Source organism: Rana temporaria, chromosome 4, assembly GCF_905171775.1.
Source record: "Rana temporaria chromosome 4, aRanTem1.1, whole genome shotgun sequence".
Lineage (NCBI taxonomy): Eukaryota > Metazoa > Chordata > Amphibia > Anura > Ranidae > Rana > Rana temporaria.
In genome coordinates this window covers 220,114,883-220,130,139 of record NC_053492.1, presented here as the reverse complement: position 1 = coordinate 220,130,139, position 15,257 = coordinate 220,114,883, and the positions used below count along the sequence as shown (strand labels likewise).

Here is a 15,257-nt window from a genome sequence, read left to right as displayed (position 1 = left end):
ATGCTACAAAAGTATTTACAGTACATATGCTGATAAGCAGTAAAAGAGCACTAAAAAGAGCCCTCACTGACTAATCAGTTAAAGATCCAAGACTATAACGTGGGATTTCAGTCAGTTTCTAACAGCTCAGAACACCTGCTGTTTGTTTACATTAAAAGTTTGGAAGGTTTCCATGTCCCTGGTGCAAGATAAACAAGATGATAGAAGCTGTGATTTCAATGCCTTTGTTAAAGTTTTTGAGAATGATTTCCTCCACAGTGCCAAAAGTTACAGAGGTCAATATTGGAGTTCGATTTTGTTATTTATTTATTTTTTTCGATCCAGCTGAGCATATCAAATTTAGTTAAGGGTCTTACTAGGAACTAGCACTTCCACTCAATTTCCTATAGGCATATTATGTCTTTTGTGTCACACCGGAGTTCCTTGATACCTAATTTAATTTGGAGACACAGGCAATCTTTATAGGTAAAGACCTAGAATATCTTTAAGGTTTGGTTATTGCCGAAGGTTTGTTACATTGGGCTCATTTATTTTTAAAGCTTAAAAAATAGATTTTTTTAGATCAAGTGTGGCTGTAACCTGTTTTGTGTACTGTAACATCAATCTATTATGTCAGTGCTGCATATGTACTAGTTATTTGAATGTAGCCCTTTGAGATCAGTGGATGTTCTGCTTCTCCTATTAACTCAGCTGTATCTGATATCAGACATGACTAATGATGTGCATAACCCTGGTGCAGATTGTCACTCCCACCTCTATTAAGCCCATGGGAGGGTGACACACTCATGGGAGTGGCATATGGGAGGACACTAGCTAAAGTCGATCTTCACATGAAGTATCACAATGGTGCGGCTTCACTCTCTTGTGTTGGATAGTCAATGAGGGCTTGTTTTCCATATTTTTTCTGTTTATTAAGAAAACATAAATGCTTCAATGTATATAGGCTGGACACAGGTACACTTTAATGTCTTTGCATCATACCTTTATGTTTTCAGCTCAAGAGAGGCTATCTATAAAATGTAGTTTAAATGTGCAGTTGTCCCGTCAGAGCAAATGCTACAATGCACATAGTTCTGTTATGAAAAAGTCAGCATTGACTGTTGTCACATACACCAATAAAAAACTTAGCCTACTGTACCTTCTCCATAACTGTTCGTGCAAACATGACAGGGTTAGCAATATTTTTGATGCAGGAAACTGCACCTACAGCAAGATTTCTGCCATCCATTATAATTGCATCAAGTTCCACATCACCCTCTGCATTCAGCACAGCACCATGACCTGTAAAAAGCAATTCAGTTTGAAAGAAAAGAAAACATTACTGCCCTAAAGCATTGGAAAGATATTAGAAAAACAATTTTAGAGGTATTTACTACAAATATCCTGGCAGCTATTAGACTTGATTACAGTGAAATATATTTGCTCTTAGTGTCACAAGCTTTTAAGTAAATATAATGCTTTTGGCAACATACTAATATCATTGCACCGTTTCAGTCATAAATGTGGTATCTTGTCTTTTACATCATAATATCTGCAGGGCACTGGATTCTTCATGTACCAGCATACATTTCCTGGCTAGTATATTTTCCACCAAATGATTTTGCAGTGAGAAGCAGGGATGACAGAACAATTCAAGCAGCATTAAAGTATTTTAAAATATGAAAGGTTCTGTTGCTAGCAGAACCATAAAAATAAGAGCAAAGCTAAATTTCAAGATGCATTCTTTATTATCTTTTCACTTTTGAGTTACTGTTATAAAACAAAATCACTGACCCAAATGCAAATATTCACTGTCCAAACCAACCAATTGGATGATGTTATACTGTATTTTATACATGTGCACACTGAAATATTTTGTTTCGGAATTTAGTTTTCGTCCGAAAAATTAATTAATTTAGTTACTCCCGAAATTCATTTTTATTTATTTTGTGTAGAGCTACCCCCTCAGGAGCCGCTGGTTGTTTTGGGATCGGCATATTAAGTTACCTCTTACCGTTGTCTAGGCGTGAAGTTGATGAGTAGATTAGTGAGCGAATGTCCAGTCAGTAAATAAAGGTTTTCTGAATGCTTTATTCTCAGGCCCAACATGACCGACATCAACATGAGTGTGAGAGAAAAGGTTGATGAAGCAATAGAGAACTTTGCAGTATCAGGCCTGGATATGAGAAGGAGCAATCCTGCTCTCAGTAGTAGTAGATACAGTTCGTCGCCACTCTAGCCAGAGTGGGTGAAGTGCCTCCGGACAGACTCTTGCCACGAGCCTGGCAGCCGAAGCGCCACTTTAAGGTTGCTGGGAGGAACAAACCTCTGCCACAGGCCTGGCTCTAAGGAATTCTGCAACAGGCCTAGTACTTGGTTGAGCTAAATGGATTGAGCGAATCCTCCCAGTAAATTAGATTAGGGTCACCGGGTGACAGTTGAAGCGTACCTGTCAATGTCCCGGTCACCAGATCCCCGATGGTTCGTTCAGGCCCCCTCAGATAACCCGCCCCTGGGTTCTCCTGGAGTCGATCCCCCACCTTTCAGCACATAGCTTGGGATCTCTTCAATAGAGCCGGGGACCCAGCAAGTCACTGGGGCCCCTTTCAGCAACATGGAGCTCTGCGTAGCATGCGACCCCGGCCTGGTAGGCCATATCGCCGGGGTTTGTTGGATGCGCACACCCTAAAGGTGGGTGCCGCACCTGGAACCCGCGAAGAACCAACGAAAATGGCGTCTGCCACAGATATACTCTCCCCCAGCATGCCCCGTGAGGGGAAAACTCCTCTCATTGGCTGCTGGGGAAAAGCGGCTCTGCCAGAACCCCTCTAGCGCCAACTGTCGCCCAGGGGTTGGATCGGCACCCCTGGAGCGCAGACTGACCCACAGGACAGCCCAGGAATGACAGCAGCCTAAATTTAGCAAATTATGAATGGGAGCAAAATAACTCTCCCATTCCCCACCAACTCCATACTGAAAGTAAGGGGGCGCTACATTTGTATCGTTAAAAAATGCATTTGTCCAAAAATCCGAATGAATTAAGGTCGAATCTGTCATTGAAGGCTTATGGTGTCCATCGCATGTTCTAAGAAGATTCGACAGAGCAGCTAAACTGTACAACGCCGCAATCATACATTTTCGGTCGAATGTTCCGCCTACAAGCTATAGAAGAATTCTAATGTTGTATAACACTAGTAATAACTGTACTTAAAAATTATTACCAGTCAACCAACATTCAAATTCTTTTATAGCCTGTGGGCCGAACATTTGACCGGAAATGTACGATTACAGCATCGTACAGTTAAGCTGCTTGTCGAATCTTCGTAGAACTTTCGACAGACACCATGGGCCAGATCCTCAGCCAGCGGTGCAAATTTAGTTTTTCCTAACTTATGTGATTTAAGTTACGTTGCCCTAAGTTGGTGTCGTAAGTGCCGTATCCACAGCGCATTTGCGTCTAAATGTGCGCCAGCGTAACTTAAATTCAGAGGCGTAAGGCGGGGTTTTTGCAAGTGGGAAGGAAGTGGGCGTGCTTCATTGTAATGAGCCGTGACCCCATGCAAATGAGGCGCCGGCCCTACTGCGCATGCGCGCACGAATCGGGACCTCACTGGGCATGTGCAGAACTTATCTCGGCGCAATCAGTGAGATAGGTAAAAGGCCAAGTGTACTTAGTTTGAGGATCGCCCTGTGTCTAAAAAGCACCACACACACACACTTCCCTTGCTAAAGTATATCCCATTGTTCCCCTTCCATGAGCAATTTGCTTCTGCTCTGTTTGTTTGTGTGTTGGTAAGTTGTGTTTGTGAGAAAAGTGTTTGAGGAGTTGGAGAGTCTAGTTGTTGTTTGTGTTTGAGAAGTGTATTTATTTAATTTGTTTGTTATTGTTTTTGCTGATTGTTTTTTGCTGATTGTTTTTTGGTGTTTGTTTTTTGGTGTTTGTTGGTGCGTGTTTCTTTTTGAATTACTATTAGCTGTGTCCTTGTGTGTTTAGATTTTCTTGATTTTTTTGTGGTATAGATTTTTGTCAGGTTTTTGGGTGTGTATTGTCGATTGTTTGTCGGGTGTGTTTGTTGTTGCTGGGTGGTGTATGAGATGCCCCCTAAACGCAGGAAGCTTAATTTCACCCTGGGAGAGAAGCAAATTCTTGCTCGGGGCATTGTGAAATATGGGCGATTTCTGCATGGCCCTGAGAGCCAGAACACCACCCCGGCCAGGAGGAGGCAGCTTCTTAAAAAGATAACGGACCAGATCAATGCGGCGGGGGGGGGGGGAGACTAGGACCCCCGCTGGCATACAGAAAAAAATAAACGATCTGAGAAGCGTCGTCCGGACTAAGATGGCAAGGATCGACGCCCATACCAGGGGCACTGGAGGAGGGGGACCCTGCCCAGTCAGACTGACGGAGGAGGAATGGGCAGTGGCCCAGTGTTTCCACCCACAGCAGGTGGTGGGCCTGCCTGGCTATACGTCAGATGTTCCTAGGAGGACAGGTATGTTTTTTGGTTTATTCTCTGTTGATTAGCATGTGTGGGGGAAGGGAAGATGTGCCAAGTGTGTGGTTCCTCAAACATGTGATTGTTTTGTGTCCTCCACAGATGGCCAGGAGGTTACACGCCAGGAGGTTCCACGCCAGGAGGTTGGAGGCCAGGAGGTTGGAGGCCAGGAGGTTGCAGGCCCATCGGGCCAGGCTGCAGCACCACCCCCAAGACAGGCAGATGATGAGTCCCAAGAAGGGCAGGATTCCCCAGGGGAGGGGATTGGCCAAACCTACACTCATGAGGAGGTTGAGGGGGAGGAGGTTGAGGTTGAGTGGGAGGAGGATGATGAGGGGGAGGAGGAGGAAAATATGCAGATTGGCCGGGAAGTCCTCCTGGCCACTGATATGATGACCTTTGAGTCTTCCCCTGAGACTACCCCTGAGGCTGGCACCAGTCAGGCCACCATCAGGGGTAGCCCCTCCCACTTCTCCCCCAACAGGCCTCCAGTCACCAGGGTCACTCTCTCCCCTCCTCCAGGCCCGCAAGACTCAGCGGCAGCCAGGGGGACAACCCAGGAGACCGTGGCTGTGGGCGAGCGTCTGTCGGCCAGTGTGGTGAAGGACAATGCCCGGCAGACCCGCATTCTTGGTAAAATTCTGGAAAAACTGACGCAGATGGAGCACAGCCATGGTGAAATGATGGAGGCACTCGGTGATGTGGCCACCAACTCAACGGCGGTCATAACATGTTTGAATGACATACAGACCGCCACAACGCGCGTGGCCCATGAGCTGAGTGCCCTGACCCAGGCTGTGCAGGACAATACAAGGTCTGGCCAGGCCAATGCGGCTGCCCTCACTGCCTGTCTCACTCGCATTGCAGGGGCCATGGAGGGCAGGCCAGCAGGGGCGGCTCCTCCTTCCCCAGCTCAACCCCCCCAGGAGGCTCCTCCTTCCCCAGCTCAACCCCCCCAGGAGGCTCCTCCTTCCCCAGCTCAACCCCCCCAGGAGGCTCCTCCTTTCCCAGCTCAACACCCCCCCAATGGACATCCTCCGCGACGGCGTGGCCGTGGCCGTGGCCGTGCCCCTGCCCGTGCTCGTGCCCCTGCCCGTGCCCCTGCCCAGCCAAGGCGTAGCAATCGCCGCCGCTAAAAAATTTGCTGGGATACTTGTTTTTTTTTGTTTATGCATATTTTTTTTTTTTTTATTTGGTCTTCTGTACTTATGATTTGGTTTATGTGTGTGAATGATGTGTGAATGTGGGGGGGTGGCATTCCTAAGAAATTAAGGTTGTCACCCTCAGTTTTGGTGGAGAAGGGATCCCCAGGACCAGGGAGAAGTGCAATCCCAGGTTCCTGAATGGTGTATGAATGCACAGTGACATAATTGGAGCCGTGGCGTGGCGTTACTGCTCCCAAGTCCCAAGGGGGGGGGGGGGGACTTGGATCTAATCCAATTCGATGTGCATGTGATGTGTCTGTGCAAGGAACCACAGTGGTGTGCATTCATGCATTATCATTGTGACTTTATTGATGTGCATTTACAGTGAAAAAATACATACTTATTGTGACATTAATCATGTGCATTTACAGTGAAAAAAAACATACTTATTGTGACATTAATCATGTACATTTACTGGGAAAAAATGCCTTCTGCAAGGCGTCTCCTAGCTGTTGTGCCCTCAGCAGACCGGGTAGAGTTGGTTGGGATAGTATTGCCTGGGTCAGGGGTCAGGTCATTACATAAGTCAATATGCAGTCCCCTTCTGAGGGCAAAGTTGTGGAGTATGCAACATGCCCCAATTATTTGGCACACAAAGTCAGGGGAATACAGCAGGGTACCCCCAGACTTATCCAGGCATCTGAAGCGGGACTTCAGAAGCCCAAAGGTCCGTTCAACCACTCCCCGGGTTCGTATGTGCGCCTGGTTGTAGCGTTGCTCTCCTGGGGTTTGGGGGTTCCTGAATGGGGTCATTAGATGAGGTCCCAAGGCATATCCAGAGTCACCTGTAAGGGAAAAGACAGGAGGATATTAGTCATGCATGTGCCCCTTGTGATGTCAGCATCATGGGGGGGACATACCTGACACACATGTCACTCACCAATCAGCCAGCTGTCTCCATACATGTTCTGGTCAAAATCTCTGGAGATCTGTGTCTGCCGGTAAATGTAACTATCATGGCAGGATCCAGGAAATTTAGCACAGACGTGCCAGATGAGGCCATGGGCATCGACGATGACTTGCACATTAATGGAATGCCAGCCTTTACGATTCCGGAACATGTGCTCAGTATCATGGGGTGGTTGTAGTGCCACATGGGTACAATCAATGGCCCCGATGGTGCGTGGAAATCTGGCAAGGTTGTAAAAGTCGGTCATTGACTTTAAACGCTGATCCTCCTGGGTGGGTTTCTGAAACTGATTTCCCATGCGCAGCAGGATTGCAGGGACCACTTGGTGCACACACCTGCTGATGGAGGATTGTGCCATCCCAGCCACGCCTCCACTTGTGCGTTGGAATGAGCCAGTGGCCAGAAAATGCAAAGTGGCCAGTACTTTGGTGAGTGGCTGCAGGGCATGGGAGCGTTGGGTTGGGCTGATAATATCATCCTGAAGTATTGATGTTAATTCCAGGATGGCCTCACGGGTAAATCTGTAGGTGCGGTAAACTTCACAAGCAGGCATGCCAAACAAATCTTGCCGTGGGCGGTAGACCCTCTCCTGTGCCCTCATCCTCCTCCTCTGTGCCCTCCTCCTTCTTTGTGTCTCTATATCAACTAATGCAGCTAGTATCATTGCTGGTCCTGGCATTTTGGCAGAGAGATTTCAGTCCTGAACGTTTGTGTGCTGAGCTCTTCCTGAATGGTGTTGCTTCAGCAGACATTCAGACGGCATGTGTAAAATTAGGGCTGCTTTTATAATGTGTAAAATCCCACCAAAAAACTAACAGGTGCGCACAGGGCGTAATCTACGGCGCACACACTTAATTCTGTGGATCGCCCTATCTCCCTCATTTGCATCTTTGCCTATCAAATAAAGCGGCGTGCCTAGCGTAATTTGCGCACGAGAATGCGCCAGCGTAATATTTTTAGGTAGGACGGAAAAGCCCGAATTTCAGGCGCTTCTCGTTTTGAGGATCGGGCGCAAAGATACACGCCGTGTAAATTTAGAAAAATCGAGTTAAGTCGGCGTATCTCTTTTGTGGATCTGGCCCCATAAGCCTTCAATGACAGACTCAACATTTGTATGTTTTTTGCTGCTTCGTCGAATCTTCATGTCAAATGGTCTACCCCAAAACTGTCTCTATAATGTCGAATCTTTTTCTCTCTATGTCGAATATTTCCTCTCTATGTAGAATAATCTTGGACTAATAGAGTTTAGGTTAGGCACATTCGACCGCAGATTCGATAGACACAGATTGCTATTGTCAGCATCATGCCGAATCTCCTATCTATATCGAACTGTTGTAACAACGAAAATGAAAAAAAAATGCATTTTTTATGTCTTTCGTTTTTGTTTGTTAAAACGATAATGAAAATACCCGAAAATCGGATGAAAATGCATTCGGATGAAAACGAATGCACGTGTCTACTGTATTTGAGAGCAAGTCAGGAAACAAAAGCCAGATACTAAAGGTAGTCTCTTTTGGCATATCTGGGCTCGACCAAAGTTGATTTGGATAGTCTGATAACTACAGGTATTAGCTGTCAGAATACTATAGCTGGCAAGGGAGATATGTTTTCCAATAGAATCACTACTTTGCATTTAGTCCAGTGCTCTAAGGGTCCTTTCACACCAGCGGACCGTTCGTCCGTTCATTACAAGTCCGTTAACGGACTTGTAATGAATCCCTATGGGAACGCGTCCGTTAGCGGATGGAGCATCCGCTAGCGTCCACGTCAGTCGGGATCCGCTTTTCCGAACGGACGAAACCCTATTTTTCTTCCGTTCGGCGGAACTGACTGGATGCAGACGGACAGACGGTCCGTCTGCATCCAGTCCCCCATAGGGGACAGCGGAGCAGAGACAGGGCGGTCCCTGCACTGTGTGGGGATCCCCGCTGAGCTTTGGCGGACACACGGAGCGGACCCAGAAACGGTCCGCTCCGTGTGAAAGAGCCCTAAGGCAGGCCATACACAATTCAATTTTCAGCTGGTTCCAGCTGAACTGGCCAAGATTCAAACTGTTTATGGGCAAGCTTAGTGTACCAAGTTGGATACAACCAGCATGCTTGGTTTTATCTGTGATTTTCACTAGCAGCTGCTATAGCCACTAGCAATAATCATTGTCTGAAGATCGGAAGCAGACAATGGCTCAGCACTGTATGTGTTGATGGGGAAATCAAGCTAATTTCTTTCCTGCAACCCACTTTCCTGCCTGCTGCCTGGACTGATCATTTGCCTGTTTGCTGATGTGTCTGCCAGTGCCTGAACAAACGATGTTCCTGCGGAACCCCAGTCACAGCCATCCAGGGCTCAAGTCCTGCGGGAATGCGTGGGAACGGAGTTCCTGCACTTTTTTTACAGCAGGAACGCAGTTCCCTTTGCAGGACTAAAGCAGCCGAGCCACCCGAGCCAATCCTTCACTGAGCAGCGATGCCCAGCTTGACTCACTTGTCAGGGGCAGGCGAACCTTATTAATCCTTTATGTTACTGGCCGCTTCCTGTATATGAATTCATCGGGTAGTGTGCGGGTATTCCGTCACTTCCTCGATGCCGCAATGTGTCCTGGGAGCTTTTGTCATTGTCCCCAGGAGACATTGCGGAGGTCTGCCACGAGTTATCGCGGGATTTAGAAAGAACTTGCTTAAAGAAAAAAAACATGCGCTTTAGTAATTATGCATATGAGCGTATCATTTTTTTTTTTGGTGGTGGAGTGGATCTTCGGTGGGAGTTCCCACACTTTTTTCCCCAGGACTTGACCCCTGCAGCCATCCCATGCAAACAACTACACTTCTGTAACCACAAGAAATATTGTGCATCCTTGATTCAGCCTTCTGTACTGTCTGTCTAGTTAAAATGGCATTCCTGGTAACACTAGACTAACCGATCAACGGCTCTTCCTGTTTACATCGTGATCAGCCGTTGTTGGACACGGCTGATCACGTGGTAAAGAGCCTCCGCCGGAGGCTCTTTACCGAGATCGGAGATGCAGGGTGTCAGACTGACACCCCGCAAGACCGATAGCCGCGCTGCAGGCGGGAAGTGGTTAATTGACAACCTTGTGTAAAAAAAAAAAAAAAAAAATATTTTGTTTCATGCATCTTCCAAAAACTTTTGGCAAAAAAAGTACATTTTTAAAAGACTCACTAATCTTTCGGAAAATACATTGGAGCGTTTGCTTTCCAAAATGGGGTCATTTTGTTGGTGCTTCCACTGTCCTGGTGCTCCAGTGCCTCAAAAAATGTAATAGGTAGTCAGGAAATTAGATGCATAACTTATGTGTAATTTATACTCCTTGAAAGCTCAAAAGTGTTCCTTGGCTTTTGGGACTCTTTGCATCTAGGCTGTGAAAAACTCCCACACACGTGGTATCCCCATACTCAGGAAGTGTAGGAGAATATGTTTTGGGGTGCAATTATAAGTATGCTCGTGTTGTGTGTGAAAAATAACTTGTCAATGACAACAAAAAAGTAAAAACCCAGTTGTGATTAAATACCACTAAAAGAAACCTTGACGGGCTCTTTCACACAGACATTTAAAATATCCAGTTGGGTTGCATTTTTAACACTTCCTATCAATCCCACTCAAAATTGTTAAAATAGGGAGCTGATGAATGTGTTCACACTGCAGCGTTAGCATTACTTTACGTTGCGGTGAGGCAAAAATAATGCTGCCTGCAGAGTTTGGCAGGTGTTGATGCGTTGCAACTGCCTTTATTCACTTCTATTGAAACACATAACAAGTAAAATGACATTTGCAGTGTATTTAAGGTACTGTTCCAATCCTCAAAAGTTATAATTTCCCATTTTAGCTTTGTACAAAAAAAATAAAAACATCTCACAGGGATTTTGAGGAGAGTTGGCTGACGCAACATGAAAGCCTGTGCAGCACATCCAAATGCACATTAACACTATAGGTGCAATAATATGTTTTAAGGCTACTTTAGAATTCAACACCTGTCTAAAAGAGCCCTATCTGTTTCAGAAAATGATAAAATGCAATTTGGGTACAGTGTTACATGCCTGAGTAATTGTCATTCAAACTGTGACAGCGCTTAAATCTGAAAATTGGTCTGGGCAGTGAGGGGAATAAAGTATCTTGAGGTTCTTAAAGTGATTATAAGTCTTTTTTTTAAATAACAATCATGTCATACTTAACTTCACTGTGCAGTTTGTTTTGCACAGAGTGGCCCCAATCATCCTCTTCTGGGGTCCCTCGGCGGCTCTCGTGGCTACTCCTCGCATCAGATAACCCCCTAGGAGAAGCCTTTTTCCAGGGGGGGGGGTTACCTTGTGGGCGCGCTCCCGAGTCCAGTATTCAGCATCATAGACACGAATTCCGGACTTGGCCCCACCCCCCTGTGACAGGGTCATTAGATTTGATTGACAGCAGTGGGAGCCACAGGCTGCACTGCTATCAATCTATCCATACAAGAGCCGGGACCCCCGTGCAATGAGGGACAACGCATCTCTGCCAAGGGAAATACGGGGCTCAGGTAAGTAAAACGGGGGGGGGGGACACGGTTGGGGGGCCGGTAACTGCCAGAAGTTTTCAGGCCACTCAGGATTTTCTAATTCAAAGTAACTAGGGTATGTCACATACTGTTTAATTTCATTCTGTCTAGTAAGTTGTATCTTTAAAAATGCAGTTGTATTTTGGGGTCTCATAATTAATTATCTGTAATCAGCTTTCAGTTGCTTGCTCTTCTTTACAGACACATCTTCCCTTGTGTTGCATATGTCTTTGCTTTCATTGCCATTCCATTACAGCAAAATAGTGCATTTTGTATTCCTCTTTATGTGCTTGAAAAATGAACTTTGAAGATCAGCATGTTGTGTAATATGTTTCATGCCTTTGAAATATTTACAACTCCTCAGTTCCTGCTGGGCTGTTTTATGCTACCAAACTCAGTTTTCAGGAGTTTGAATCTTTTTAATATATCCAATATCTAACCATAACAAATATGAGTCCCAACATAAACACATAGAATCATTATAGTGGTATATACTGTATATATATGGTATATACCAGTGTTTCTCAACTCCAGTCCTCAAGGCGCCCCAACAGGTCATGTTTTCAGGCTTTGTATTATTTTCAGTGCCTTAGTAAATACCACAGCCATTTCCCGTGAGGGAAATTCTGAAAACATGACCTGTTGGGGCGCCTAGAGGACTGGTGTTGAGATACAGTATATAGTGACAACTTGGGGGTTGCTTAACTCAAATGTAGCACTTACCAGTGAGTTCATTCCACACCAGATATGCCTTTTTAGGGGTTAAGTTGCATAACCAGTCTCTCTCATATTTGTAACAGCAACAGTCTTACCATTGCATTTGGCAGGTATTGCAATCTTCTTTTGCTTCAGGAATCATTCCTTTGCAGCACTTTCTCTGGTGTATTTGTCCATGCGGATACAGGGTAAAACAGACTCCCAGGCATCCGAGCCCTCTTTGTGGGAACACTGAGCCACTTCTCTCTTTCCATCCAGGCAAAACCTTTCCTCTTGTTGCAATGGCAGACCACACTCTCAGACCACAGAACTTTACCAGTGCTTGCCACTTGGCTGTACCAGCTCTTCTGCAACCCATCTGTCATGACTCTTGTTATGCATACCCAATAGTCCACAGACAGACCAGACTGGCCTCCTCTGTGTTGCTATGGGCAACAACACTCATCTCCCGGGTATGGACAACCACCTACTCTCCCCTCAAACTGAGTGATGGCTTGCTTTCATCTTTCATTTGATCTAATGCTGCCAGATGCCACTTACACCAGTCCACAGCAGATTTAAAAACAGGCTGACTCTCTGTCCAGGACAGGACCTCTATCTGTCCTGTCCTGGACAGCACTGTGCAGACATGCACACCTCTCTGCACCCTTGCACACCCATGGGCTCTCTGGGAGGGTGGAGCCCTGAACTCTAATCCTGACTCTCCTAAGAACCCAGCACACACCTGCAACATCAGTGTGCCTGTTCTCTACAAAATCTATCTACCTATCTATCCAAATTTTCATTACATCCTGCTGTAATCGTGCTGATCCTGATGATTACCGAACAACTCTGAGTGGGGCAGATCCTAGTGCATCCTAATATTAAAGGACTCGGAACCTTCTCAGTGGCAGATGACTTAATGGCTCAATTCATTAATTAATCATTATCAATAATGCTGGAAATTTTACTTTTATTAAGTTATACAAATTATATTTAATACAGACTCCTTTTACCTTTTGGCCATTATCTCCCTTATCAAAGATTTCCAAATTTGGGAAGACTTAGCTTAACCACTTCAATACCAGGCACTTTTATCCCCTTCCTGCCAGGCCAATTTTCAGCGATGTCGCATTTTGAATGACAATTACGTGGTCATTCAACACTGTACACATAATAATTTAGTATAATTTTTTTTTGCACACAAACTGTGCTATCTTTGGTAAAAAATAGGTTTCTTTTTATCACTTTGACCAATCACAGCTAGCAACAGAATTGTATACAATGGATGGCATGAAAGAAAGCCATCCATTGTTTAAAAATTCATGTGTTGTGATGTGATTGGTCACAGCGATTACATGGTACTGGCAGCGGGCCGGTACAGTGATCAGTCATCAGCTGAGCCTGTGTCCTCCCAGAACAACAGTGCTACCACCTGGCTGTCATTGTACTATAGGCCGGATGGGAAGGTGTTAAGTAAGCCACAGTTTTCTTTCCTTGAACCACCAACACAGGTATGCCGCGTACACATGATCGTAATGTTTAGAAATAGAACATGTTTTATTTTTTTCCGATGGGAAAAAAACGATAGGAAATTCTTATCATCTGTGTGCAACTCCGACGGAGGAAAAAAACACGCATGCTCAGAATCAAGTCGACGCATGCTCGGAAGCATTGAACTTAATTTTTCACGGCTCGTCGTAGTGTTTTACGTCACCGCGTTTTGGGCAGTCGGAATTTGGTCTGACAGTGTGTATGCAAGACAGCTTGAACGGAATTCCGATGAAAAATTCCATCAGATTTTAGGGCATCAGAAATTCCGATTGTGTGTACGGGGCATTAGTGTTTTTTGGAGAATCCCTCCTGCAGTGCTATTGTATTATGACTGTGGGAGGGGTTTCCCCACTATCAGAATACAATGATCACTGCCATCAGCAAAAAAAAAAAGACAGGCTGGTTTTACTGAAGGCAATTGATAGAGAAATTTCAGTACAACTAGCCTGCTCGTAGATCAAAAATTATCTGTTTTCTGCTGAACCAACCAAATTTTGATCTGTCTATGGCTGGCCTTGGGCTTTAAGATAAAAACCTTGTGCATGTACCTAAATATTTAGCATGATAACAAAATGTTGAGAACATCAAATTTAAAAATCTCAACAAATAAATTCACTGACAGGCTGCAATTTTCCAATTGCTTGCTGATAAATACAATAGCCATTTTAAAAATCAAAGCTAGTATTAAGCCTTGCACACACGATAGGTTAACCAGAGGACATCGGTCTGAAGGTCCTAGGTTAACCTATGAAGCTGACTGATGGTCCGTTGTGCATACACACCATCAGTTAAAAAAACGATTGTGTCAGAACGCGGTGACGTAAAACACAACGACGTGCTGAAAAAAACGAAGTTCAATGCTTCCAAGCATGCGTCGACTTGATTCTGAGCAAGCGCGGGTTTTTAACCGATGGTTGTGCATACTAACGATCGGTTTTGACCTATCGGTTAGCAATCCATCGGTTAAATTTTAAAGCAAGTTGACATTTTTTTATCCCAAGGTTAAATAACCTATGGGGCCTACACACGATCGGTTTGGACCGATGAAAACGGTCTTTCAGACCGTTGTCCTCTGGTTAACCTATCGTGTGTACGAGGCTTTAAAGACCCTTTTACACATTTTCTTATAAAACATGATAAAGAGAAAGCAACTCTCACATTTCACAGAAACATACCTGCATCAAATACTGGGTTGTTTTCCAGCATTTGCACAGCACATTCCACAGCTTGAACAGCTCCTCCGCCATTTGCTAGTACCGAAAATCCCCGCTTTGCTGCATATCTAACACCATCCTTGCTGCTCTCTGCCAGATCATCTGGTATTGCCCATGCTCCTCCATGGACTACAATAACTGGCTTGATGTCCATTTTCTGTATTTGAACTGAAGAAAAACATATTTTTCAAAAAAAGGATATATAATATATAGTATTATATATACACTCACTGGCCACTTTATTAGGTACACCTGTTCAATTGCTTGGTAAAACAGATTGGAGACATCATGGTAATCTGAGTCCGCCTTTTTTATATAATTTGTTGTTTACCGTACCTTTTTGCAGAGCTTAACCATTGCTTTTATTTTACATACTAACACCCCCCAAGTTAGGCAAATACTGTTTTACCTTGTGTTTCTACAAGCACCCTTCTCTCCCACTTCCCCATTTGACTTTCTCTATTCTCTGGTCAAATTGATTCGGGAGTGGGGATCAGTAGGTGTTCTACTGCTCTGCATGCACCCAATGCAAATTGATGATACCGAGGATCTGGTGGCTATATAACCTTTATTTCATGTTGCACAGATGAGTCTACATGTAATGCCATTGTATTGTAACGGCTAGCTTTAAACATTTTGATCATTTATCTGTCAAAGATA

At 44.9% G+C, this 15,257-nt stretch overlaps 1 protein-coding gene across 6 annotated transcripts in view; it reads right to left on the bottom strand.

Annotated features, from left to right (window-relative positions):
- LOC120937006 (isoaspartyl peptidase/L-asparaginase-like) overlaps positions 1–15,257 on the bottom strand; it is a 63,422-nt gene that overhangs the window by 43,015 nt on the left and 5,150 nt on the right. For all 6 annotated transcript variants that reach the window (XM_040349899.1, XM_040349898.1, XM_040349896.1 and 3 more), the window contains 2 exons: positions 14,559–14,765; positions 1,139–1,281 (listed from right to left, as the gene is read on the bottom strand). In XM_040349899.1, the coding sequence (XP_040205833.1) occupies positions 1,139–1,281; positions 14,559–14,751 (336 nt within the window). In that variant the 5' untranslated portion in view covers positions 14,752–14,765. The remainder of the gene's footprint in view (positions 1–1,138; positions 1,282–14,558; positions 14,766–15,257) is intronic.